We start from the raw sequence: 27,133 nt of genomic DNA, 5'->3' as shown, positions 1-27,133 counted from the left end.
TCTTGGGTGGAATAAGGGCTTTAGAAGTTTTTAAAAGTCTTCTGGGTGATTCTATGTGAAGCCCAAAATGAGTAATATTGCCTAAGGTGAACTTGAATCAGTCAAGATCATGCCTTAGGGGCCAGTTTCTGAAGATAATGAAGTATCATGGGAAAGTTTTATTCAAATAAAATTCAAATACATGTAGAATATCAAATAGACGTACAAATTTCTATACTTAACGTAGAACAGCTCTAGGTCAAATGGAGGTTCTCCTGGGTGGACCTGTAACCAACAGAAAACAGTTATCAGCCCATATCCCAAGAAGCTCACATATATAAGTCAAAACAAAACAGGTGAACCAGTATCTCTGCCTCATTTTAGCAGGGATTTATGAAAACTATTCCTATTATCCCAGGTCTTTTCTTCTAAGCTAATCCCAACTCTATAAATTTTCCAAGAACTAGAGCACAGCTACTTTAAGATAGAGTAGAGGGTACCAAAAGGGACCTTTGCTGGCATCTTTCCAAGGTCCACATGGAAAAAGCTTTCAGTTCAGGCTAGCCCAGGATGCAGAAATGTGAGGACCACAGCCTCGTACAGAGGTATCTTAAGTTCATCTCTCAATGGCTTTCCCTGATTCTCTCGGCATGGAAATAACAATAAGGAAGTCTATACTGAAGTAAAGATAAGCTACATCTGCACTGGCACCAACATACTGCCTCACTCATGGAACTGTTTCTCAGGGAGTCCTAAAACAGCCCAAGATGTGTAAAGAAAGCCCTCACTATTTCCCATTAGGATTCCTTATCCATCTCTTCTTGGCCCCTGATGACTTTTAATGGGCTACAGCAAAGGGATGTAAATATCTTTGTTAGGATCTTAATGGAGAAAACTATCAACTAAGCACTTAAGACATTTAAGAACTTAGTGTCCTAAAAACCTCCACAGGGACAATGTTCTTGACAAGCTCTCACACTGGTCAAGGATGAACAGTTGGTTCTCCAGGCAAATCCTTCTCCACAGAGGTAGTGTCTACTAGTGACAGAAAAATATGAAACAGGAGCCACCAACCTCCTGGACAGTCTTAGATGCCAGGATCTTCTCAATGATGTTTGCATCGTCTTCTGGAGGCTCCTAAAGAAATCGAAATTAAAAAAAAAAAAAAAAAAAGGTTATCAGAAACAGCATCTGAGAGAATAACTCTAAGTGGAGGATGAGGTCAGAAGTGTCTCTGAGTTCAGGGATTTTTGGTTTTGGAGTATCTGTATAGACTACCACCAGAATAGCCATAATTCAAAATCCTGAAATCGACAACTCATCTAACTTCATGTAGACACTCAAGAATTTTAGATTTGAAAACACTTTGGATCAGTGATGCTGAACTTATACCATAGCTACTACTTCTTTCAAAGCTCACAGCACAGTGCTGGCAGGACACCTTCTCTTACAACATAAACCTAACCACCTGACTGGGATCCCCATGTCTCACAATAGAAGGAGAAGGCTGAATTCTGAAAATGTGCTCTGACTTGTGATTTTATTTGTATATTAATAAATAAAGTTGCCTGGGGGTCAGAGCAAATAGCAAGCCATTTAGCAGAAGTCTGGCAGTGATAGCACATGCCCTTAATCCTATTCACATGACAGGCAGAGTCTGTGTGTTCAAGGACATCGACAGCTTGGTAACAAACACCTTTAATCCAAATACCAATCATAGAGACCTGGAGGTCTGTATAGACAGACAGTGACGAAGAAAGTCACATGCCTGGGTTAACAACCAATGAGAAGGCAGAACAGAAAGTCAATAAAAAATACCGACACACAGGAAATAGGTCTCTTTTCTCAGGGGAAGGACAACAGTGGCTGGTAGGCTAAAGGCTATTCTCTAGTGCTCTAACCTCTTGGGCTTTTAACTCTGCATTTGGCTCTGTGTTTCTTATTTAATAAGACCATTCAGAATTACATCTACATTTGGCGCCCAACGTGGCAAGAATTCATTAAAAACCGCCTGGCTCCCTGGCTTACCAGCGGCCCGGCTTCCTGGCTTGGCCCGGCTCGGGCCCTACTTGGCCAGAGTTTACAGGTCCTAGGCCTGGCCAGAGCTACTGGTCTGGCAGACTGTAGTTGTGGTAGCTACAGCTGGAGATGCTTACAGGCAACTCATCAACTCACGTGGTCTGAGCTTAAGGAAGTCGCAGCTCAGGCTTGAATCGGCTTAAGCGGGAGCATGTAGATGGATTGCAGCTTTTGGCCAGAACATGTGGCTATTGACTATTCTCCTCTCTCTCTCTCTCTCATATATATATGAGGATTCCCATCTCAGACGCTAGGTAGCTGTTTTGAAATTCCCTCGGATTTCTACTGTTCTACGCAGACTTGATAAGTCAATTGAGTTATCAGATATGTTAAAAGGAAAAATACTTAAAGGGGAAAATTTTTCAACATTAAAAAAAAATGGGTATTATGTGTACATTAGAAGAAAATTGGTCTTTGTTTCATAAAACTTTAGGTAGTTTGAAAATAGAACAATTGTACGAGAATATTAATGTTGACAGGGTGTATAGTACATCAATTATGCACATTATTACTTTCCTTATCCTTATTTTACTATTTAAAAAGATAGTCAATGTAAGTGCCAGGATAAAAGCTTTAGAAAAACCTGTTAAAATGAATTATACAGAAATTCAGATTCAGACAGAAGAATTTAATGGTGAAATTATTTCAGGATTGGATTATAGGTTTACAGAAAGAAAGCCTGTTTTCACACAATCACCCTTAATTTATCCGGTAACCATACAGCAGCTACCTGGTCAAATGAATGCACAAAATAATTGGACTCCAACTGAAATGTTAGATTTAAGAAGGTTTAAGGAAGCAATAGTATCTTATGGCATGCATTCCCCATTTGTAAAGCAAATGTTGAACTCCTGGTCAACTTGTAATAAGATTATACCACAAGACTGAAAAGAGCAGGTAAATGTAGTGGCATTTGTGGTTCAGAGATGAAGCTAAAAACATAGAAAGTCAGTGGAGGGCTAGAGGTATGCAAATCTCCCAGGATCAGATTGTTGGAGAAGGCCAATATGCTGAAATACAAAGACAATGTTTATATGATAACCAAACCCTAATTCTATGTCGAATGGCAGCCTTGAATGCATGGGACAGAATTGAGGAAGCAGGAAATAAAACTGAGTCATTTATAAAAGTTATACAGAGCCCAAAAGAATCCTTCATGGATTTCTTACAAAGACTGACTTCAGCAGTAAATAGAATGGTCCCGAATTCAGAAGCTAGCCAGATAATAATCAAATCTTTGGCCTTTGAGAATGCGAATGCAGCATGCAGTAGAATAATCAGGCCATTGAAGGCAAGATCTGCACCACTGGAAGATTGGATTAGAGACACGTTTAATGTTGAGTCTCATGGCCATGATGGTATGTGGGTAGGAGAAGCAATTTCAAGAGGTTTGAGGAATGTCAGATGTTTTGGATGTGGAAAACAAGGACATTTGAAAAGGGACTGTAAACAGGGCATTCCCAGAAACAATGTTTCTTCAAGAAACAAAGGCAACAGAATGCCCCTTCCTTCTGGAGTATGCAGAAGGTGTGGTAAGGGTAAACACTGGACCAACGAATGCAAATCAACAAGGGACAGACAGGTAATATTTTGCCTCGGAGGGAAACTCCCAGAGGGGCCTCAGGCAGGCCCTCACAGCAAATCCAGTTCAGACCTTTCCTGCAGTTGTAGAAGAAACCCCTACTCAGAGCAATTAAATAACCAAACACCTACTGGAATAAACCAGGCTGCTCAGGGTGATGGAACAGCTGAGACAGAGAGAATAGAAAATTCAGGAGAAAACATTAAGAAATTTTTTTGGCAAACTTCTATAAATGAACAAAGACCAAAATTAACAATAAGAATAAATGATGTTCTGTTATCTGGTCTGGTAGACACAGGTGCTGATGTGACTATAATTGCATAAGAATTTTGGCATCCAACTTGGCCTCTTCAGGAGGTAAACGTTCAACTATTAGGGATTGGAACATTATCTCAAGTGAAACAGAGTGCAAGATGGCTCGAATGTATAGGTCCAGAAGGACAGAGAGGAAAATTAAAACCATATGTGGCTAACATAGCTATGAACCTATGGGGTCGAGACCTGTTACAACAATGGAATACTCAGATTAACATCCCTCCAACCTCAGAAATCATAAACTAGCACATGTTTCTTAGAGAAATATTAGAAGGTATTATTTTAATGAGTGGTCACCAGCCATCCATATTGTACAAGAACAGGGCACAACAACTGATGATCTTCCAAAGACACCAACAGCTCTACCTTTAAAATGGTTAACAGACAAGCCTGTATGGGTTCAGCAATGGCCTTTAACAACAGAGAAACTCCAGGTTTTAGAAGAGCTGGTAGAAGAGCAGTTAAATGCTCAGCATATTGAAGAATCAACCAACCCTTGGAATTCTCCTGTATTTGTTATTAAAAAGAAATCTGGTAAATGGAGAATGGTAACAGACCTTAGAGCAATTAACAAACTAATTCAGCCAATGGGCTCTCCACAATCAAGAATTCCTTTGCCTACTCTGTTACCTAAAGGATGGCCTCTCATAGTTATTGATTTAAAAGACTGTTTCTTTTCAATACCCTTACAAGAAAAAGACAGAGAAAGATTTGCCTTCACAGTGCTTACTTATAATAATTCTCAACCGGTTAAGAGATATCAATGGAGGGTCCTCCCACAGGGAATGTTAAATAGCCCAATCCGGTGCCAATATTTTGTATAATAGCCATTGGAAGTTATACGTAAAACATTTCCTAAATCTATAATTTATCATTATATGGATGATATTTTACTAGCTGACTTAAATGCAGATACTTTAGAAGGAATGTTTGAAGAAAGAAATTTTTTTTCTTGCTGGGGATTACAAATTGCTCCTGAAAAGATACAAAGAGGAGATTCTATTAATTATTTAGGTTATAAAATAGGTCTACAAAAAATTATACCCCAAAATATGCAAATTAGGAGAGATCGATTACAGACTCTTAATGACTTTGAAAAATTATTTGGAGACATTTCTCATTTACAAACTATTGTTGGGGTAAAAAATGATGAACTGAATAATTTGTTCAAAACCTTAGAAGGTGACAAGGACTTAAATCGTCCAAGAGAATTATCACCTGAAGCTGAGAAAGAATTGGCCTTGGTAGAAAAGAAAGTGAAGGACACGTGGACTGTAGCAATCCAAAGCTGAATTGCATTTCGGTTATTTTACCCTCTAGGTATTCTCCTATGGAATTTTAATGCAGAGGGAAGATATTATATTTGAATGAATATTTTTTAAAAAGTAAACCAAATAAAAAATTAAAAACGTGGAAAAAAAATCTGACTTGACTTTGAAAGGAAAACTGAGATTTCGTCAATAAGCAGGAAGAGAGCCAGCAGAAATTGTCGTACCTTTAACTAAGGAGGACATTGAAAAATTATGGGTAGAAAGTGCAAAGAACGTGCAGGAATTTTTTTTGGGAGAAATTAACTGCAAATATTCCAAAAGTGATAGAATTGATCTTATAAAGAGAGCTGATTGGATTTTGCCTCAAATTATACGGCAAACACCCATATCAGGAGTTCGTACATTTTATACAGATGCCAACAAACAAGGAAAGGCAGGTTACAAATCAGAAAATTAAAGTGGTTCAACGTCCTTATAATTCAGTTCAAAAACCAGAATTGTTTGCTATTCTGTTGGTATTAATGGATTTTTCAGAACCTCTCAACATAGTTACTGACTCTCAGTATGCTGAAAGAGTGGTATTACATATTGAGACTGCAGAATTTATCCTTGATGAGTCAGAATTAACTTCACTATTTATTCAGTTACAAGATATAATCAGGAAAAGAAGTCATCCTTTATATATAACTCACATCTGATCCCAAATGGGTCTGCCAGACCCTCTAGCAGAAGGTAACGATGAGACTGATAAATTAGTGATAGGAAATGTGCTCGAGGCCTCAGAATTTCATAAAAACATTATGTCAATAGTAAAGGTTTAAAAAAGGATTTTTCCATAACCTGGCAACAAGCCAAGGAAATAGTAAAGAAATGTCCTACTTGTTCCTTCTATAATCAAACGCCATTATCAGCAGGATGTAACCCAAAGGGTACTCAGAGGAATGAAATCTGGTAGATGGATGTGTTTCACTTTGCAGAACTTGGAAAATTGACATATATACACCATAACATTGACACTTATTCAGGATTTCAATGGGCAACTGCTTCGAGTTCTGAAAAAGCTAATTCTGTAATCACTCATTTGCTAGAAATTATGGCCATCATGGGTATAACTGCACAAATTAAACCTGACAATGCTCCAGCATATGTCTCTGTTAAAATTTTTGTTAAAAAATTGAAACAGTTTTTTGCTTATTACAATATAAAGCATATTACAGGTATACCACATAATCCTACAGGCCAAGCAGTTATAGAATGATCAAACAGAACTCTAAAGGATATGCTAAATAAACAGAAAGGGGTAACAAAAAGCGCCAGAAATAGACTGCCAAATGCTCTATTAACTTTGAATTTTCTCAATGATAATAAGAAAGGAACAACAGCTACAGAGAGACATTGAATAATAGAAAAAAACTACAGAATTAAATCAGCCTATATATTTTAAGGATGTGCTGACCTCAGAATAAAAACCAGGATATGTGTTATGTTGGGGGTGTGGTTTTGCTTGTTTCTACAGGAGAAGATAAGCTGTGGATACCATCAAAATTGATAAAGGTTCGATTTGAACAAGAGAGACCTCTTAATTAGAGGAGGTGATAGTTCAATCAGCATGACCATCCAATTTAAACGAACTTATACCATTAACACATGCCTTTTCATTTATTCAGATATAGGTTGCCAAAAGGGAACCTCCCCAAAGTTAGCCTTGTGGAAAGGATTTTGATTTTGTCTTTTAGGAGAATGAAGGCTAAGGAATTGAAGAACACTGGACAAATGAGACAAATGAAGAAAAAGGACAAATCGTCTAAAAAAAAAGTCCCAAGAAAAAGAGTAAAATGGCCTACTGGTATATCATCTATAAAATTTCATATGTCTTCCTAAATGTTCCTTTCTGCACTTCTCTAAAGACATTTAACACTATTGGTCTTCTTGTAGTCCCAGTTCAATTAAAATTTAAAGCAGGCTTGGGAGTTGGAGAATGGCTCTCTCCTTCTTTAAACCCAGGCATGTTGTTAAAAGGAAAATGCAAACTCCCTGTATCATGCCAGAAGAAAGAGCCATCTTCTGATATGAGACAGGAGAAAAACCAAATTAATTAAGGGACTATTCTATTACTACTAATCTCAATTCATTGATTCTATTCTGATTCTTTAAACTTTTCTTAAAGTATGAATTTTATATCAAAATTTATAAGATTTATATTTTAAACTTTGTTAAGATATTAATGGTCATATAAACTACTAATTGTAGAAAAATGCTTCAATTAGCTGCCTATACAAGTCTTTGTGTTCGAGTCTTTATCAGTTTTCTTCAGAAAATCATGGCCAGGCCTAACATCAAATTTGAAGTCTCCAGGAAGGCTCCAAGTAGTGTATTTTATTTAACCTCCCAAATATTTGAAGTATTACAATTTAAACATGCTCACTGAATCAATACAAAAATTAAGGAAACATTTTTTTAAATGTTCTTTTCCTCATGTTTTCAAATACAGCGTGTCCCTTATACTTCCAGCATACTTCAATCCAGTCTAGGCATATTTCCAATGCTGAACAGGCACATGTGGCTGGCAATATCCATACTAGGCAATATAGGTAATGCCTTGATGTTACTAAATGTAGCATTTAATCAAATCCACATTTATTAATTCTTTTTTGTTTTGTTTTTTTTTCAAGACAGGATTTCTCTGTGTAGCCTTGGCTGAACCTGGATCTCTGTAGATCAGGCTGGCCTCGAACTCAGACATATGTCTTCCTCTGCCTCCCAAGTGCTGGGATTAAAGGTGAGTGCCACCACTGCCTGGTGTATTTATTAATTCTAATAGTTTCTCGATTCTGTTGAATTTTCTACAGGCATTCATCTATAACTAATGTTAGTTTTATATATTCCTTTGTAATCTCTCAACTGTTTACTTCTTTGGGGTATGTGTGTCTTAGTATGTATTTGTGTGTATGTGTATGTATGCAAGCACATGGAGGTCAGATTGATGCTCTCGGTCTTATTTTTTTGAGATTGTCTCTTGTTGAACCCAGAGTACACAGACTAGCTAGACTGGCTAGTCAGTAAGCTTCCAGGATCTGCTTGTCTCTGTCCCTTCCCTAGGGTTACAAACCAAAAGCCACCCGTCTTTTATTTGGGTGCTGGGGATCCAAACTGAGCCTCCATGCTTGTAAAGCAATCACTTGCCAACTAAGCTACCTCCACAGCCCCAACATTTTATTTCTTCTCTGCCTTCTGATGATGACCAGGTCCTCCAGTGTATCTGAGAATATAAATGACTATATAGGGAATTATCATCTTACTTCCAAATTCTGAGGAAATATGTTAAATATTGTATAAATGTTAAATATATTAGCTATAAATTTTCCCCTAATAGCTCTTGAAATGTCATCTTTTGATTCCAGTGGGCAAGATAAAATCTTTTAGGTAAAATATTTCTTCATATACTTTTCCTGCTTAAGGTTTACCAGACTGTGAGTCTATTGGCTAATATTTTCATCAGTTTATTGAACTCTTAGTCATTAATTCTATCTTCAAATAATGCACTGCTCAAATTTCTTCTCTGCCTAGGAATACAGTCAGAAATACTTCTCTCTCATGCTTTGTTTGCTCTGTTGAAGCTGTGCTGCATTTAGAAAATTCCCATTGATTCCTTCATATTCACTAATCTTATCTTCTACTGTATCTAAGCTGCTTTTTAAATCTGACCACTGTATTCTGAATCTTATAGATTTTTTCCATAATTCTAGATGATTGACTTGATTGTCATTAACAGACCCAATTCTCTACTGGAAATTTATTTTGCCCATCTTTCCTATAATGTATCATCCATAGTAATTTTCAAGTTCTGTTTTGTTTACCTCAGCATCTGTGCCGAGTTTGTTTTCTAGGAACATCTAGTTATTTTTATTCTATGTTGGACACTGAGGATAAAGAATATAGTAGTTCCAAATAATGGCATCTACAACAATGTTTCCTCTTAGACAAGGAGGAAAGAAGACAACGATCCCATCTAACCAGCTGAGTTGGGTCAGGACTGGGGACTGTTAAGATTTATTTCAAAGGAAGAAGGCAAGAGAGTAAAACAAAACAAAACAAAATCCCCAAACTATTCAAACAATTTTAACTGTTCCTGGGGCACAAACATCCACGGTCATACTGGGAAAGGCTGCAGGTCTCAAGCCCTAACACACACGCCCCACATAGAGTTTCAGTTGAGCTTTGTATTCTATAACCCTAAAGAGGTTAAAATCTAACAAACAGCTCAAGGGAAGGTCAGACACAGGTAGGCTATTCATCTTTAAGATAAGAGTCTTGCTACATAGACTAGGCTGCCCTCAGAGTTACAATCCTCCTGCTTCAGCCTCCTGAGTGCTAAGGTTAAATATACAAATGCCGAGCTGGTAAAATGAAACTGAAAATGTCTATAGCAAGAGGATTTCAACCAAGTATCTTGGTGAATCTGGAGGCAGCAAAGGAAGCTGGGTCCTTTGCCAGAAGACAAACTCAAATTTTACAGTTTCACAGAACTTAAGTTTCCCAAAATTTCACTAAGGTAGGGTGGTCCTTACTTTGGGACTTCCTTTAGGCCATAATTTTACTGGCTCTGTATACTCAAATCACTGTTGGCTCTGAGTACTTGTCTTCAACCTAGAATACAGTCTCTCTCTGGGCTAATCCTGACTCTCAGGACTCAGAACTAAGTGCCTTCAGAGAAGACAGTCAACAACTGTCAGCTCGCCTAAGAATCAGCTCATCGAATTCCTATGTCCACAGACATTAGATGTCTTTAAAAATATGCTTTTACAACATATCCTTTTCTACCTTACAGGTGAATGCTGGTCTGCCACAACCTATTGCACCTTACCTGGCAAGGGAAATCTTCTGATATTAACTTACATTAATAAGGTCCAGGAAGCTTCATTTTAAGTTTTCTTTTTTTCCTTTCCTCCTCCTTTTTTTTTGTGGGGGGAGGGGGGGTCCTACACTAATTTGAAAGTAATCTCATCTAGTCTCATGATTTTAAATACTAACTGTATTGTGATGCCTGCCAAATTCACACATTCAGATCAAAACTTCTTTCCAGACTGCAGACTCACATTCTGATTATTTCCTGCATCTCTACTTACCTATCTTAAGGTATTTTACATTAAAGTTTCTAAAAACTAACTCTTGGTCTGATACATTAACAAGTCTCCAGCCCCCAAGTCCTAATCCCTCAATCTTTAGTTCTTTCCCATCTGAGTTAAAGGAAACTCTACCTTCTCAAGTGCTCAACCCAAAAATCCTGATGTAATTTTTAACTGTTTTCTCTCCACATACCCATGTGTAATGGTTTGACTGAGAATGGCCCCCATAGGCTCATATATACAATGCTTAGTTCCTAGTTTGAATTATTTGGAAGGATTAGGAAGTGGGGTCTTGGAATAGGTATGGCCGTGTTGGAGGAAGTGTCTTACTGTCTGAGGTTTCAAAAACCCATGCCAGGCTGTATCCTCCCTCTCTCTGCCTATCTGCCTGCAGATTGAGATGCAAAGCTCTCAGCTACTGCTCCAATGCCACATGTGCCATCATAGAATTAATGGTCTAACCCTCTAAAACTGTAAACTGTTCAAGTTCTGTTTAGCTCAGATTAGTAGAAAGCAGTCACTGATGTACATACATGCTGAGGAAAAAAAAATTTGAAAAAGAATCATTTAGTGATTATGAAAACACTAAGAACCAAGCCAAGTATGGAAGTACACACCTATAATTCCAGCCCCCTCGGGGACGCCTGTCTTATGCAGAGACGTGTTGCAGGATAGTCTATCACACTGTGAACCCTGAGTATGTGTTTGTGTTAATTAAATAAAATCAACCTTGAGTCAGAATGTGGAGCCAGCTGACAGAAAGTAATCAGAGAGAGTCAGAGGGAATCTGGAAGACGGACAGAGAGATGAACAGTTATTAGTAGGGAGGGATTTTGAGTGAGACTGTCTTTTTTCATTTTTACAGAAAGGAAGGACTCACTCTTTCTGAGACACCGGCAAAGAGGGAAGGTCAGCTAGTTCCTCCTCAACCTATCTGAGCTAGCAGGTTTTTACCCCAGCCTCTGGCTCCCAAGCTTTCTTGGTAAATAGAACGATAGAGATTTAGTTAAAGACTACAATTGGCAGCAGCGGCAGGAGGCAGGTCTGGTGGGACTTCTATGTCTCAGGTCTGCTGCCTGAGAAGCGGGGCAGTAACTGTGGAGCCACAATTAACTGGCTGAAACAGCAGTAGATTCAGGTGCAGCCACTGTGCCAGCAGAAAAACAACAGAGACACTATCAGATAATAAAGAAGAGGGTTTTTCTTTTCTTGCACATTTTAATAAAAGGAAAAGGGATTTAAAAATGTGCATTTCTAAAATACTTAATCAAAGGAAGAAGGAAACAGAATACTAGGGTCTTTTTCCCCCTAAACTTAGTTTGTGTATAAGCAAGATCACGTGTGTATAAACATTCAGTTTACACAGATACACAGATATAAACTAAATCTGCCTGCCAAACATGCCCATAAAAAACCATCTGCTCTTAAATACTTTGTTTTCTCAAATCATCCTTTTAACTCATACCCTTGTGTATTAGAGACTCATATCATTTAAAAATTTTATTCTCAAAGAAAATCCCATATTTAAAATCTCATTTACTCTCACCACAACTAATCATACCATGTAATTCTCTTTAGTTAGCAATCAAGATCAGTCTAGCAAGAAGTAAAACTTGTTTCAAATCATCAAGTCTTCACCGAATGTCACAGAGAAGGAAAAGTGGTTCTGAGCTTGGTCCCAGCTCCCCAGCAATCTCATCAAAGGAAGACATGATGAACACACTTGTCTTAGAATGTCTCAGAGCAAAATGCTTACTATGGCAGTAACTATAAGATCAGTAAGAGTTTACAAAGTGAGAACAGTTTGGATTCTAGAATAGGTGAAGAAGTCAGGGCAGGAACTCAAACTGGGTAGGATCCTGGAGGCAGGAGCTGATGTAGAGACCATGGAAGGGTGCTGCTTACTGGCTTGCTTAGCCTGCTTTCTTATAGACCCCAGGACCACCAGCCCAGAGGTAGACCCATCCACAGTGGGTTGGGCTCTCCCCTATCTATCACTAGTTAAGAAAATGTCCTGCACGCTTGCCTACAGCCTGATCTACCGAGGCATTCTAAATTGAGGCTCCCTCTTCTCTGATGACTCTAGCTTATGTCAAGTTGGCATAAAACTAGCCAGCACACTGGCTAAGAGTGGAAAGCAGCCCAACAGTAAAGAGATCAAACCGAGGCCATGGTATGGAATCAGGTACACAGACAAGCACAGCACAACCAAATGGCAGCAAGGGACCTGACACAAGGAGGCTGTCTGAAGGCCCAAGTGACTGTGTTATAGTAAAAAGCATAAGCACCACTAGGAAAAATAATGTCAGTATCAGGAAAAGAAGAAAACACGAGCCTGGTAAACCAATATAATCTTTGTCTTTTTTTTTTTTTTTTTTTTTTTTGGGTTTTTCGAGACAGGGTTTCTCTGTGTAGCTTTGCGCCTTTCCTGGGACTCACTTGGTAGCCCAGGCTGGCCTCGAACTCACAGAGATCCGCCTGGCTCTGCCTCCCGAGTGCTGGGATTAAAGGCGTGCGCCACCACCGCCCGGCATAATCTTTGTCTTTTAATGTCGGAGTCAAAAACAAAAAGAAAATATAGCTATTTACCTAATGAGTTTAAATATATTTATTCATTACATACATATATACATAAAATGAAGTTCAAGGATATATTAACTACTAACACAAAGCTGTACCTAAGTGAAAATTATGAAAAATTAAAAGCTGATTCTGTTTTGCAAAAATTTTTAATCCAATTAACAGGCCAAACAAGGGTGATACTAAAAGCAGTATAGCAAAGGCAATGAAAACCCATCACAAGCTGTGAGTGGTTCAAGGGTTCCAGCTGACTCAACACTATAAATAAACACAATAGCAACATTACAAAATAGAAGACAGAAACTGCTGTGAGAGGTTTCGTCTAAAGAAAGCTCTTGGGGCTTCATTTAAAGATACAAACCTGTCTCTGAAGTAGCTCATGGTTTGGGGGGGAGGGGACAGTTGGCAGATATTCAAAGGACAGTGACAGGGCTAATTATACTAAAGTGTTTTTGCAGCAGAGAGCAGAGCAAGTCTCTAGTTGATGGGGAACAGGGACATCCTCAAAAGGGAAAGCAAATCTAGTCTGCTATGCACGAGAAAGGCCAGTGAAGGAGACCCCAGGCTGCCATGCATGCGGAAAGGCCAGAGGAGTCTCCAGCCCACCACGAATGGCAAAGTTCAGAGGAGAGCACACAGAGTGACATGGGCTGATGCCTTATTCAAATTAAAGCCTGTTTGCTCCAGAATATAAAAAAATCACATAAACTACACAAATAGTTGGGAGGCCAAAACTGAGACAGTCTTGTAAAAATCTGTGCACAGTAAGATCAAGCAAGCAGCTAGACAGATGTCACAGAATGAGATTTTTTTTTTTTCTTTTTAAAAATGTAGCCCCAGGTATTCTAAAGACCAGGATGGCTTTTCAAGTGCTGGGAGTAAAGGGGAGTACCACCAAGCCCAGCAATCAAAGGGTCTTACTGGAAGGACAGAAGAAAAGTCCCAGCTTTCTTAAAATCCCACAATAATTTGTTGTGCCTTGAGAAATACCCAGAATCCTAGAGAGAATCCACGCATTGATGCTTTTGTTAGCTTGAGAAATTAGTTCAATTCTCACCAAGAATCCACATGTAAAAACAATGCAGAAGAAGCTGATTTGGTTCCACCTCAGCTAGGGCTCTGATTTTGATAACCTCTCAATAAGCTGCCCTCTCAAGACCTGGGGCATGCTAGCTTTGGCCTTAAGACTTTAGATTACATATTCACATGACTGCCACTCTGAACAGCAAAATGCATAAGAAAATACACATCAGGCTCTTTCTTGTTTAAATCTGGTGAAGTTTTGGGACATAATTAATGCAAGGCTCAATTCTATCTCTGTTTCTCCATATAAAACTCTTTATACTAATATACTTCGAGGAAAAAGACTTGGTAAAATTTGAGATCATCTGTCAGATTTGTAACTGCTACCTTCAGGTAGTTGAGAAGTCATAACTATACCTGAAGTATGATAAATGGTTTAGGATAAATTACTTCTAGTAGGAAATAAATCCCTTGTGGTTTAACTACCAATTAAACCATAAAATGTCCAAAGAAAGCCCAAATAAAGCAACACATTCCTATGCCTCCAAGCAATCTTTCAAGAACTGTTTTTAACTGTTTATTTGAAAAGTACTGCAATGACAAATACATCAATGTATTATTCCTAATGATCATCATGTTCACTGGTTGGATAACCTTAGCAAAGGAATGAAATCAACTGAGTTGTCAGCCTGGACCATTCTGTGCCTCATTTCTTTTTTTTTTTTTTTTTGGTTTTTCGAGACAGGGTTTCTCTGTGTAGCTTTGCGCCTTTCCTGGAACTCACTCTGTAGACCAGGCTGGCCTCGAACTCACAAAGATCCGTCTGCCTCTGCCTCCCGAGTGCTGGGATTAAAGGCGTGTGCCACCACTGCCCGGCCTATGCCTTGTAGCAGGAATCTTTGAAAGTTCTTATTAATAAAATCAAACCCGAGGCCAGTAATTGGGGTCCATGCTGGTAGATCAGAGAGACAGAGCAAGCCACAGCTATCTCACCTCGCCACTTCCTCAGCTGGTCCTGTTTCCTCAGACTGGAAGCTTCTGTGTCCTCATCCAGAATGAATCTCAGCTGAACTGCTGCTCGAAAGCCTGAAGCTTAACCAGCCACATGCTTAACCAGCCAAATGCTCTAGTTTCTGGTCCTCACGCCTTATATATCTTTCTACTTTCTACCACCACTCCTTGGGATTAAAGGCTGGCTTTCTGGGATTAAAGGCGTGTCACCATGCTTGGCTGTTTCCAATGTGGCCTTGAACTCACAGAGATCCAGAGGGATTTCTATCTCTGGAATGCTAGGATTAAAGGTGTGAGTGCCACCATTTTCTAGCCTTTGTATCTAGTGGCTGTCTGTTCTCTGACCCCAGATAAGTTTATTAAGGTACACAATATTTTGGGGAACACAATACCACCACAATGCCTCATTTCTTAATGGTTAAATTTGGACAAGACTTTACTCATAAAGACTGGAGAAAAGGTGGCTGAAGGCCAGGCATCACTAGCCTCTATAATCATATGAGCATCTGGCAAGGATGGGTACCTGCCTTGCTGCTACTCTGCGTGCTCAGTATATTCTGCCAGTCAGCACCAGGGACTCCAGAACGACAGACACCCTGTGTCCCAGAATGTGTTACTGGCAATGACTTCCCTCCTATACCCACAGCATGATTCCGTACTTCCCTTTCATCTGTAAACCAGATACTTGGCACAGACCTCCTCAATTAACCCCCTTTTACTTATATGTCTGCATCAAGTCCCAGTGCCATCACTCTCCTCAACAAATGCTCCCAAAAGGAAGAGAATGCAACTGAAATGCAAATAAAGTCATTTGCTCTCTGCTTTAACCCACTGATGCCTTCCAACTCTAATTCAATTCACAGTACAAAGGCCACACATGCTAGATGACCTGCAAGGCTCTGCACAGTGTGGCTTCTTCTACCTTTCAGCCCTATGTCTGAATCCACAAATCACACCCAGCAGTCAGCCATGCTTATCTCCATGGTCATATCATAACCTATGGCTGACTGTTAGGAAATGTCTCTCAGGCCTTCAACTTGTGAATGAACTCTAATCTAGTCCAACTTCTGTGTGGTCACTATGCCTAGTACATACTTATAGGCTGCACTGATTGCAGTGTTAGTAAAGCCATATGTCCTTCTACTAGACATAGCTCTGTGGCATGAAGAATCATCTGGATACTTAAACCTACATCCCAGACTCTGGCCTTGTAGCAGGCACACAATATGCATCTGTCAAACCACAGTTCCAACTATAATTACGAGTTCATTTGATTCTATTATCTAGACAAAAATTTACTATGTATAAGACTTTGCTCTAAAATTTTCTATTATTATTTTATGTGTGTAAGCATTTGTCTGCATGCATGTCTGTGCACTACCTGCATGCCTGTTACCCTAGGAGGCTAGAAGAGGGTGTCAGATCCTGTGGAAGAGTAGGTACAGATGGTTGTGAGCTATCATCTGGGTGCTGGGACTCAAACCCAGGTCCTCTAGGAGAGTAACCAGTGCTCTTAACTATTGAACTATCTCTCCAGGCCAAGACTCTTACTTTTTAAGGAATTATGTATGTTAGATGACACCTGTGTGGAGGTCAGAAGGCAGCTTGGGGAAGTTTGTTCTTCTTCCACCATGTGTGTTCGGGGATTGAACTTAGGCTGGCAGACTCTTAGCTACTGAGTCTTTTTGGGATTGTTTTGGAGACAAGGTCTCACTCTATAGTCCAGGCTGGCCTCAAACTGATGATGATACTCATTCTTCAGTCTACAGAATGCCAGAGTACAGATGTGATTTACCATATCTAGCAAGAATCTTACATTCTAATGATTAAAAAAAAAATCTTAGAGGACACACATTCCAATAAAATTTTAAAGTGTGGTTATGTCATGAAGGAAATAAGCAAGAAACAATGGCTGGGATGAGAAACAGGGATCTATTTTTTATCAAAGAGGCAGGAAAGACCTTTCTACAGAGATCGCATTTTATGTGAAACTTAACTGAGGGTGGTCCACTTGTACAAAGTGTTGGGAGAGAGCATGAAAGCAGGACAGCACAGACCAAGGCCGTAGATGGGAAGATGAGGTGGCTAGCTTTTCGGCTGGAGAGCAACAAGAGGGAAAAATCATTTCTCTCAAATGGCTATCTGGTGAAACAGGGAGAGTGTGCACATGTGGGCACCAGTGAGAGGAGGAGTCTGAATGTGATTCCAAGTGCGCTAAGATCACGCACAGGCTGTACCTCTGCCTGCCAGGCCAGCGTAGAAGCTGAGAGTGCAGATGTCCGGCCAGCTCCCAGAACAGCAATCGTTTCCCCATCGTCATCTACCACTTTGAAATCAAGGTCTTCATTGTATTTTCTGCGCTTCACTTGCCGCCCTGAGCGCCGTTTCTGCAAAATAAACACACTTATCAGAGCAGCTGTGAGTCAAAAGTAAAATCTTTCACACAAATATCATCATCTACATTTAGTGACAGGCCAAGCATGATATTTTCAACTTCCAAAAGGAATCTTGTACTGTTTTAAGAACTAAATTCATATAGCCCGGGATCTAGCTAAGTGAGGGAGAAGGTGATGGTATAATCTCTTAACTGCCTGATCCACTAAGAGTGCAGCCTCAGCGTCCAGGGAGATGCATTTTAGTCATCAACAGTAGTGATGTTTTTCTGCATTTCTGAGGCTTCTAGTCCCAAGCAACAGGAATGGGAGGTGACCTCTGAATTCTGTCTTTGAAGTCCAATCAGATTTTCTAGTTTTTATTTACTTTTTTTCAAATTCACTTAGCCACCAACTCCTAAAAATGTAGTATGAAAAATTAATACAAATTTTATTGGGACTAAGACTGAGAATCTCATACACTTAAAACAGGGAGATATCTTAAGTGTGACAAAATAGTAAGTCTTATGTAAGGAGGCAACTCTAACCAAGCACTTAGAATTGCTGGGCAGTGCATGACAAAGCAGTGCAATGATGCCCATCTCCACCTATCACTGGTTCCAAGCAGCAGGAACACTTTAGGGAACTAGTCACAGGCACCACGTCCCCATATACTTAAACCTTAAATACCACAAGCCAAGCAAAACAAGTAAAACCTCAGTTCCTTTTTCTTCTACAAGACATTTTGTAAACATCTCTCCATGTTGCTATCACTTCTTCACTATATCACGTCTAATGTCATTTGAGGGATTCTTTAAAAAACAAAACAAAACAAAAAACCTTACCCTTTTCTATTTAGAAATCATAATCCTGCAAACCTTTAAGTCACCAAATGTTATCAACTCAATATGGTTGCTTTCCTGTCAGCACGGTTGCCTAACAGCCACCAGTTCTAGATTACAGGCCATGAGGTGACTTTTGTTCTGACAGTAGACACTCTTACTTACGAAGACCAGGATGTTACTAGCCAATGCCTGCCTAGAGTGAACATCACTGAGAAACTAAAGGGGGCCCACCAGCATGGTCTCATTCTGAATGATGTCTCAGTTCAGATACACTGTTGTGAATATCAAAGAAAATGGAACTTTAGAGAAGGTACCTCAACTTAGAAAAGAACATCCCCACCAGTGTCAAGGGCATTCTGCATTAAGAACTGAGTTAGATGGGCAGCGCCTTATTTCCATGTTTGGGAACTTCCCTTATTATTCTGGCATATACTACACCTCTGGCTTTGCCAGCACTGGGAATGAGGTTAGCACTCTGGGAACTACATGCCAAAATGAGTCTTTGAACCTTACCTAGCCTGTCTCATAACTTAATTTTCCACATTAATTGCCTCCGAAGATTGATACACTACTTTATGAGACAGCAAACACATTAAACTTCAGAAAACTTATCAATGTCACTATCAGACTTAGGAAATAGCCTGTGTGTAGTCTATGTGCTCACCCACCAAGACAGTGCAAGTACTGCTTGGGTTTGTGGATAAGGGCAGTGCACTGAGGACAGACACAGAAGAGCATGGAGTCAATGTCAAGACTGGTCCAGCAGGTCCCCAGTCACAGCTGTACCTGGCTATCTGCAGACTCGGCAGGCTCCTCAGGACTCCGCAGGGATGGGTTCAGCAGACTCTGATCCAGTTCCAAACTCTCCACAGTGGTTTCATTTTTCCTTTTTCCTTTCTTCTTTCTCTCCACTGGGGTTGGTCCTTGCTCCTTGCTAAAAGACATTCAGAATTAAAACTGTTGACCAATTTTGAAAACTCATGATTAAAGCAATGAAACCATACCGTGGAATTCTATGACCAATGTAGACTTTAGTGGAGAAACTTATTGTGCCAGAAATATACAGAAATATGGGAAGAAACACCTGCCTGGGTTGAAGCAGCATTCACTTTATTCACCTGATGTGAGTTGTCTTTTCGTACACTGTGACTATGTGTTGTTCCCACTGGTTACTAAATAAAGCTGCTTTGGCCTATGGGCAAGGCAGGACAGAGCCAGGAGGCAAATGCAAGCAGAGATACAGGAGAAGAAGGGCAGAGTCTGGGAGATGCCATCCAGCCACTCAAGGAACAACATGCCAGCAGACTAGTAACGCCACAGCCAACTGGTAATACTTAAGCTTATTAGACATAGGTTAATTTAAATTTAACAGCTAACTAGTAACAGTCTGAGCCATTGGCCAATCATTTATAATTAATATTAAGCCTCTGAATGGTTATTTGGGAACTGCCAGGCAGGAGAGAAACTTCCGATTATACTCGCTCCCATGATTGCCATAGCTATGATTAATGTTATAGGACAGAATAAAAATTTGTTTAAAACTTCACTTTGAATTTAAGCCAATATCATTAACTAGTAAGTTTGATTGCTTCTTAGACGTTAAAAGTCATCAAATTACAATATCCCTTTAAGGTACATAGGAAGAGCAACCTCCTTAATCTGTCATTTTCTTCCTTTTTTTTTTTCCAAGATAGAGTTTCTCTTCGTAGCCTTGGCTATCCTGGAACTCACTCTGCAGACAAGGCTGGCCTCAAACTCACAGAGATCTATCTGCCCCTGCCTCACAAGTGCTGGGATTAAAGGCGCCACCACCACCTGGGTCCTGTCATCCTCTTCTTTGGAGGATGTTTTCTGTAAAAGGCCCAGAATGAACACTGCCCTTGCCTTTTTGGGTGCTGTAGAGTTCCCCTATACCCACAGTGTGGTTGTTTGAAAGAAAATGCTCCCTGTAAGGAGTGGCACTACTAGGAGGTGAGGCTTTGTTGGAGTAGGTATAGCCTTGTTGGAGGAAGTGTGTCACTGTGTGGGTGGGCTTTGAGGTTTCCTATGCTCAAGCTACATCCAGTGTCAGAGTTTACTTCCTGTTGCCTGCTGATCAAAATGTAGAACTCTCAGCTCCTTCTCCAGCACCATTTCTGCCTGCATGCTGCATGTTCCACCATGACGACAGTGGACTAAATCTCTGAACTGTAAGCCCCCCCCCCCAATTAAATGCTTTCCTCTGTAAGAGCTGCCATGGTCATGGTGTCTCTTCACAGCAATAGGAACCCTAAGACACATAGCCCAGGGTGTTATATGGAGGACTTGCTGTGGATATCGCTCTGTATAAATAAGTACTGATTGGCCAGTAGCCAGACAGGAAGTATAGGCGGGACTAACAGAGAGGAGAATTGAGGAAACAGGAAGGCAGAGAGGGAGACTGCCTGGAGCCGCCGCCAGAACAAGCAAGATGCAAGGTACCAGTAAGCCACAAGCCACGTGGCAAAATATAGATTAATAGAAATGGGCTAAATATAAGAGTAAGAGCTAGACAGCAATAGGCCTGAGCTAATGGCCAAGCAGTTTAAATAATGTAAGTGTCTGTGTACTTATTTTACAAGTGGGCTCTGGGACTGGCGGGACTTGGTGGGACCTGGAGGGAATCGGAGGGAAAAGCTCTCCAGCTACAGAGGATTCCTAAGAGACAGGTAGGATATCCTTCAAGGACCCACCAAGACCCTGACCTACATGTATGGTAAATTCTTTCTTACATTTGACAAACATGTTGGCAATGCTTTAAGTACTCAAACTCTGTTATCTCACCAAAGTCAATCATTAATTATGACACCATGCTTAGAACTCATATACCTCATAGGATGCCCAGATCCTTTGCAGATGGCTCAATAAACATTCGCTAAATAGACATTTTATACATCTCTGATCTCTCTTATCCTTCCCTAGAGGATGTGATTAGGTTCTGTATTCCTCTGAGTAGTCTTATGCCTTATACAAAACAGAAAGCATTCAATTAATATTTAAGCAAGTCTTCATTAATAAATGGATTATTTGTGGGGGCTGAAGAGATAGCTCAGCAGTTAAGAGCACTTAGGGGCTCTTCCAGAGGACCCATGCTTGGTTCCCACATGAAGGTTTCACAACCTTCTGTAACTCCAGTTGCAGGGGATCTGACACCCTCTGCTGGCCTCTAAAGGCACTGCATGAATATGGTGCACAGACAGTGCAGGTGAAACACTCTTATACATAAATGTTTTTAAAAAGATTATTTGTAATTGGGGAAATTTAGGTAAGTTTCCTTGAAAAAAGACATATACAGAATTCAGAAAGATATTCAAAAGGAAAACAGTAAGAGTAACTAACAATGACTGTAGCTATACAATACATATAACAGTACTGAAGGCACAACTCTAAGTCCTCTATATGGATTATCTCCTTTATACCCCATAAACTATCAGGCAGATAACAGTTTATTCTCATTTTATTGTGCAGAATATGAAGTATACTGAGGCTAAGTGAAATTTCCAGAGTTTTAAGGCTAGAAAGCAGTGAAGACAGAATTTGAAGCCAGGAAGAATCTGTACATTCTTGGAGAGTCACCATGGCATTCTTGGGTAACAAACAGCTGTGCGGCTGGATGACAGTGCAAATGTACAGAAACACTACATTAAGAGAGTTGGAAGGAAAAATTTAAAGAGCACTAGGTCAGAGAGTTTAGACTTGGCCCTGTAGGAAAAGGTCCATGATGGCAAATGCAGGCAAGAGGACAGAAACATATGCTAGATACAGCCAATGAGGAGGACTCGAGGCTAAGAATGATTTCAAAGACCCAGAAGTAGTAGCAGCAGTAAGTCTCAGCAAATAATAGGATGTGAGGTCAAGGAAAGAGTTAACTTTACTGGTGTTTTCCATTAGGAGAACTAGTTGACACTGGGAGAGATAAGTGGGTGGAGTTTGGAGACAGGACAGGACTAAGATGCCTGTTGACGAAGGGTAGGCCCAGAATGCTGGCCAATACAGTCTTGAATACCCTTCACTCCTCACAGACCCTGTAACCAGGCCAGTGGGAAGGCAGTCCATTTTTAAAGTCTCAACGCTGAAGACTGGTTTATCTACTGGGAAAGTTTACAACAAAAACTATTCCAATCCAAACCAAGGATGTGAATGAAACTCAATCCTTTTAGAGGATAACAGACTTTAATAAGGGATTTGTACCTTCAAATAGTAAAACAAAATAAAACACAAACAAAAGGTCCTACTTCTAAATTTTTTTTTTTTTTTTTTTTTTTTTTTTTTTTTTTTTTTTTTTTTTTTTTTGGTTTTTCGAGACAGGGTTTCTCTGTGTAGCTTTGCGCCTTTCCTGGAACTCACTTGGTAGCCCAGGCTGGCCTCGAACTCACAGAGATCCGCCTGCCTCTGCCTCCCGAGTGCTGGGATTAAAGGCGTGCGCCACCACCGCCCGGCCTACTTCTAAATTTTTAAGATTCTAAATTTTCATAGAAATCTTATTTCAGTTACAGGGCTTCTCATTAAAAAGTCACACAATAATTATTTTCGCTGGTGAAAATACTCATACACTGTTCAACTCAATGAAGAAAGCCACAGCACACAATCCTCATATTCCAGACTGACCTATAAACAGAAAAGGTCCTAAAGTCAGCTGTAGGACAAGGACTGACACTCAGGTCACATGAGCCAAGGTTACTGCTTTTTCCAATGATATAATATTTACTGACTCAATTTTATTCCTTCAGAAAAATATAAAAATTTCAACTCTACTTCAGTGTTACTTGAATCTTAATGACTAAAAGAATCAACAAAAACATTTAATAAATACATAAAAATAAATCAAACCTATAGTTATTAGTGATTTTACTGCTATCTTAAAGATTTTATGCTTAATTGTTTGACACAAATTTAAAGAAAGCTGATATTCCGAAAGTCACCATTACAAGCACATACTGAGACCTGTTCAATATTATGTAAAATCTTTGCTCCCAACACCTGAAATTAATTTCATTTATTAAATGCAACTTCATTAATTTAAATTTTGTCCAGACATTTACTCTTCATTTTAAACATGTACTTAGAAAGCAATTGTGTATATACATATGTACTGGAATGTTTTTACTGTGCAAAATTATACTAAAAGCTAACAGGCTCAAATCATAATTAAAGAATAGAACCTCTTCAAAATAGAGTATTTTACTATGAAAATGAATGCATTTTTGGAAGTCCATTGAATGATGAAAATAGGAGAATGAGGGCAAAACACTTCCAAAGTTAAGCCTGGGCACCTCTAGAATTTTTTTAGCTAGAGGCTGGAGGAGGTGAAGCTGGAAGAATATCTCAGCAAACAGCAAAATGTCTCCTGACCCTATGTGTTTACTTGGGGATTAATAAGATACTCCATTGAGAAAAAATTCAACATGACTTTCCAGGTTACCTTTGACAAAAGAATCAATTTTAAATTGTAAAAATTCTTCTTGGAGTTCTTCTGATAAAGACAAATATGAGGAAGAGAGACCTTGTAAGCCTGAAAATGTTACTTTTTAAATAGGATATCAAGAAACTATCCCCCGAATTCATCTTCCAGGATGATTCTAGATAAAATGCATTTCCCTACTTTGTAGTAAGTTTTAAAAACCCAAGGCTTGGGAGTTTATCAGTAGAAACATTTTATTAATAATTCTTACATTTCTATTATTTCTAGATAGATTTGGTCCATGAATACTTGTTTACTCAATGGTCAGGTTCCTTAAAAACAGTGACTGGTTATAGCTAATAGAATCACACAGTGTTTACTTCTGTAGCATGTATAGAAAATTAGAATGATAAAGATTTGCACAGTTCCCGTGCAAGGATGATTCAGACTAATGAAACATTCCATACTTTACAAAGCTAGAAAAAGATTGGTAATATTCAGCTATACCATTTCTGGGCATGTCCCCAAAGAATTCTATGTTCTACCACCGAGATACTTAATTCTTCCATGTTCACTGCTGCTCTATTCACAATAGCTAAGGAATGAAAGCAGCCTAGATGTCCATCTACTCAAGAATGGACAATGAAATGAGAAGAGGGTTCACACTGAGTGAAGTCATCTAAGCCCAGAAAAAGAAACACCACATATTCCATTTCATATGTGGAGCCCAGCTTTAAATTTTGTTTTGTTTGTTTAAACTGGGGTTCATGTAGAAGTCACGAAGCTAAAAAAGAGTCATGAGGTGGGCAACTGCGGGGAGGGGGATAGTAGAACACAAATGGTATGAATGGAAATAATAGGGAGGCTAAGTTGGGGAGAAGGATGAAGAAGACAAAGGAGGTGGGAGATGAACAGTTAATATTAAAGATGTTTTTAAAAGGCATATGAAAACTTACAGTCTTTCTCTTTGTACACACACACATATGCACATGAACATATGCATGCATGTGAGCACGCGCACACACACACATTTTAAATAAGTTTAATTGATAGGGTACCCTAATAGGAGGATAATATTCTTCCCAAAAGCAACAGATTATCAAACAAAAAGTTCAGTGCTAGCTGTGGGATAGAGTCCTTCTTGTAGTTGGTCAAGAGGAATCTCAGAGACCCCCACTCTCTAAACAATACAGACTACTACCACTGCTCTTGGTTGCCCATCAGAACTTGATGGTAAGATTCTATTGCTGAAGACATCACCTACTTTGGTCACAAGATATGGAAAAATCAAACTGGTACCACCCTGAAAGCTTTTTCCCTGCTAGCTAGCTTTCACAGTTTTGGAAGGTACTACGTAGGATGCTGGGAGAGAAAAGTTATTAGCAGTCTTACCCAGCTATAAACTCTGTGAGCTATCTAATAATGACCAGCCTGGCAAGACAGGCCCACTGGGGCAACAGTGGCATGGATGGTATGGGGATAACCAATGACTTTCTAACTGGATTTAAGGCCTGCTTCCCAGGAGGGAATTCACACCTCTTTCTGAAAATGGCCAAGAACCATGGTTGGTGAGGTCATAAGCCTTAAGGGAGAACCTGCTATTATTATTTTGCTAAGTGGATATAGTATCAAACTGTTTTCTAAATACCGATCCTTCTATTTATACATGAGTGCAGCTCTTACCCCTCAAAAAGAGAAGCTTCTTTTTGCAGCAGATGGCGCTTGGCTCTAAATGAAACATCTACATCATAGCCTCTTCCTTTCTAAGGCTCAAGGAACATTGTATAGGAGGCAGGTCAAGAGTGTCTTCTGGAGACCACAGGGCTGTGGCACTCATCAACTCACAAAAGCTGTGGTTGTCTGCTCTTCTGGTTAGCTTAACTGTCAACTTGATAAAGCCTAGAGCCACCTGAGAGGAGGACCTCAACTGAGTAAGTGCCTAGATCAGACCAGCTTGTAGGCTTGTCTGTGCCAGACTGTCTTAATTATGAATTGATATAGGAGGGCTCAGGCCAATGTAGGTAGTTCTATTCCTAGGCAGTCCTAAAACTGTATAGAGTATAAGCCATCTTGTAAACCACCTTGCAAGCTGTGTTACCCATGGCTCCTTGGTCAGAGGCAATGCTGTGAGGAGTTCCTACCTTGACTTCCAAATGATGACACTTTCCTTCTCTAAGTATTTGTCAAAGTAACAGCAATGAAAATAGAACACCTTTATAAGACCTACCTAAGACCAAGCCAGAAAACGTTCCAGCATGGATGGGGAGGGGCTCATCTCTACTCAAGAGCTATTAGCAGCTGATGGCTGCTGGGAGAGGAAGAGTCTGTTTTCTTCAAGGTGTAGCCCATAGTAAGGTGCTCTCATGCTCCAGTGGATGGCCCCACACCCATGTACATATGGCTAACACTAATTAGGCTCTGGCTAAAAATAAAAGGATATGAACTTGAGAGGGAAGTGTAGGATGGGGATTGGAAAGAGTTGGAGGAGAAAAATGGAAGATGAATATGATCTAAAGATACACTGTATATATGCATTAAAATAATCAAAGAATACATAGAAATAAAACTATGTACATATGTGTGTACTCTTTGATTCAGTAGTCTACTTACAGAAATTTACTTAATGATACCTGCAACAATATAGAAACATGCATGAGGTTATTCACTGCAAGATTTGATAACTGCAAAAAAAAAAAAGAAATGAGTATCACTTAAAACTGATAATCATCTAAATGTCTACATAAAAGAGATTGACTAAATTAGGATACACAAACTGGAATGCTATGTAGCTATAAAAACAAGTATTCTATAAACTGATAATGGAATGATTTCTATACATTAAATAGAAAATACAAAGTGTAAAATATCATCCTTTGGTGTTAAGGGTAAAATGAAAACACATGTATATATCTAGTATCATAAGAAGTACAAACCATAATCAGTAATTAATTATCTATACTGGATGGGAGAGGGACAATGGAAGGAGAGAGGGATACTGGAAAAGGTGGCACTTTTCTTTTTTATATAGACTTGACATTCTGAGATATATTAAAATTGCACTGCTAAGAAATAAAAGCCCAAAGATTTAAAAACAAGCTCAAATGAATGAATTCAAGTAATGCAACAAGTAATGTAACACCACCATATGAAAAAACAAACAAACAAACAAACAAACAATAACAAAAACCCACCTCAACCCCATGAATTAATGGGTATAGTATCTGATCATATCCCAAGGCTGGTATGCTGAATGCTTGGTCCCTGATAAGAGGTAGTCAGAAGTCAGGCTTTCAGGAAGGGACCCAATCATGAGAATTCTGACATCATCAAGGGATTCTTCCATGTCAGTTTTCTCACCTAGCACTTTGATCTTACTTTCTCCCCAAAGAAATGGCAGACCCCCAGGATAAAACAAAGCAGACAGAAGGAGAGCCTGAAGTATCTCACCATCAGAAAATAAAAGATGAAGATGTTAAGGTTGAAGGTGGAATGTCAAGAAGTCACTGGAGACATCCTAAGGAAATCTTGCTG

At 39.4% G+C, this 27,133-nt stretch overlaps 1 protein-coding gene across 3 annotated transcripts in view; it reads right to left on the bottom strand.

The window, feature by feature from the left end:
* The window catches only part of Chd6 (chromodomain helicase DNA binding protein 6), a 186,617-nt gene that overhangs the window by 87,237 nt on the left and 72,247 nt on the right, over nt 1–27,133 (bottom strand). For all 3 annotated transcript variants that reach the window (XM_006971044.4, XM_076571225.1, XM_042276720.2), the window contains 4 exons: nt 18,970–19,117; nt 17,204–17,353; nt 1,054–1,116; nt 206–264 (listed from right to left, as the gene is read on the bottom strand). In XM_006971044.4, coding sequence (XP_006971106.3) covers nt 206–264; nt 1,054–1,116; nt 17,204–17,353; nt 18,970–19,117 — 420 coding nt within the window. The remainder of the gene's footprint in view (nt 1–205; nt 265–1,053; nt 1,117–17,203; nt 17,354–18,969; nt 19,118–27,133) is intronic.

Source organism: Peromyscus maniculatus, chromosome 4 (assembly GCF_049852395.1).
Source record: "Peromyscus maniculatus bairdii isolate BWxNUB_F1_BW_parent chromosome 4, HU_Pman_BW_mat_3.1, whole genome shotgun sequence".
NCBI lineage: Eukaryota > Metazoa > Chordata > Mammalia > Rodentia > Cricetidae > Peromyscus > Peromyscus maniculatus.
This window is presented reverse-complemented; position numbering and strand designations above follow the sequence as displayed.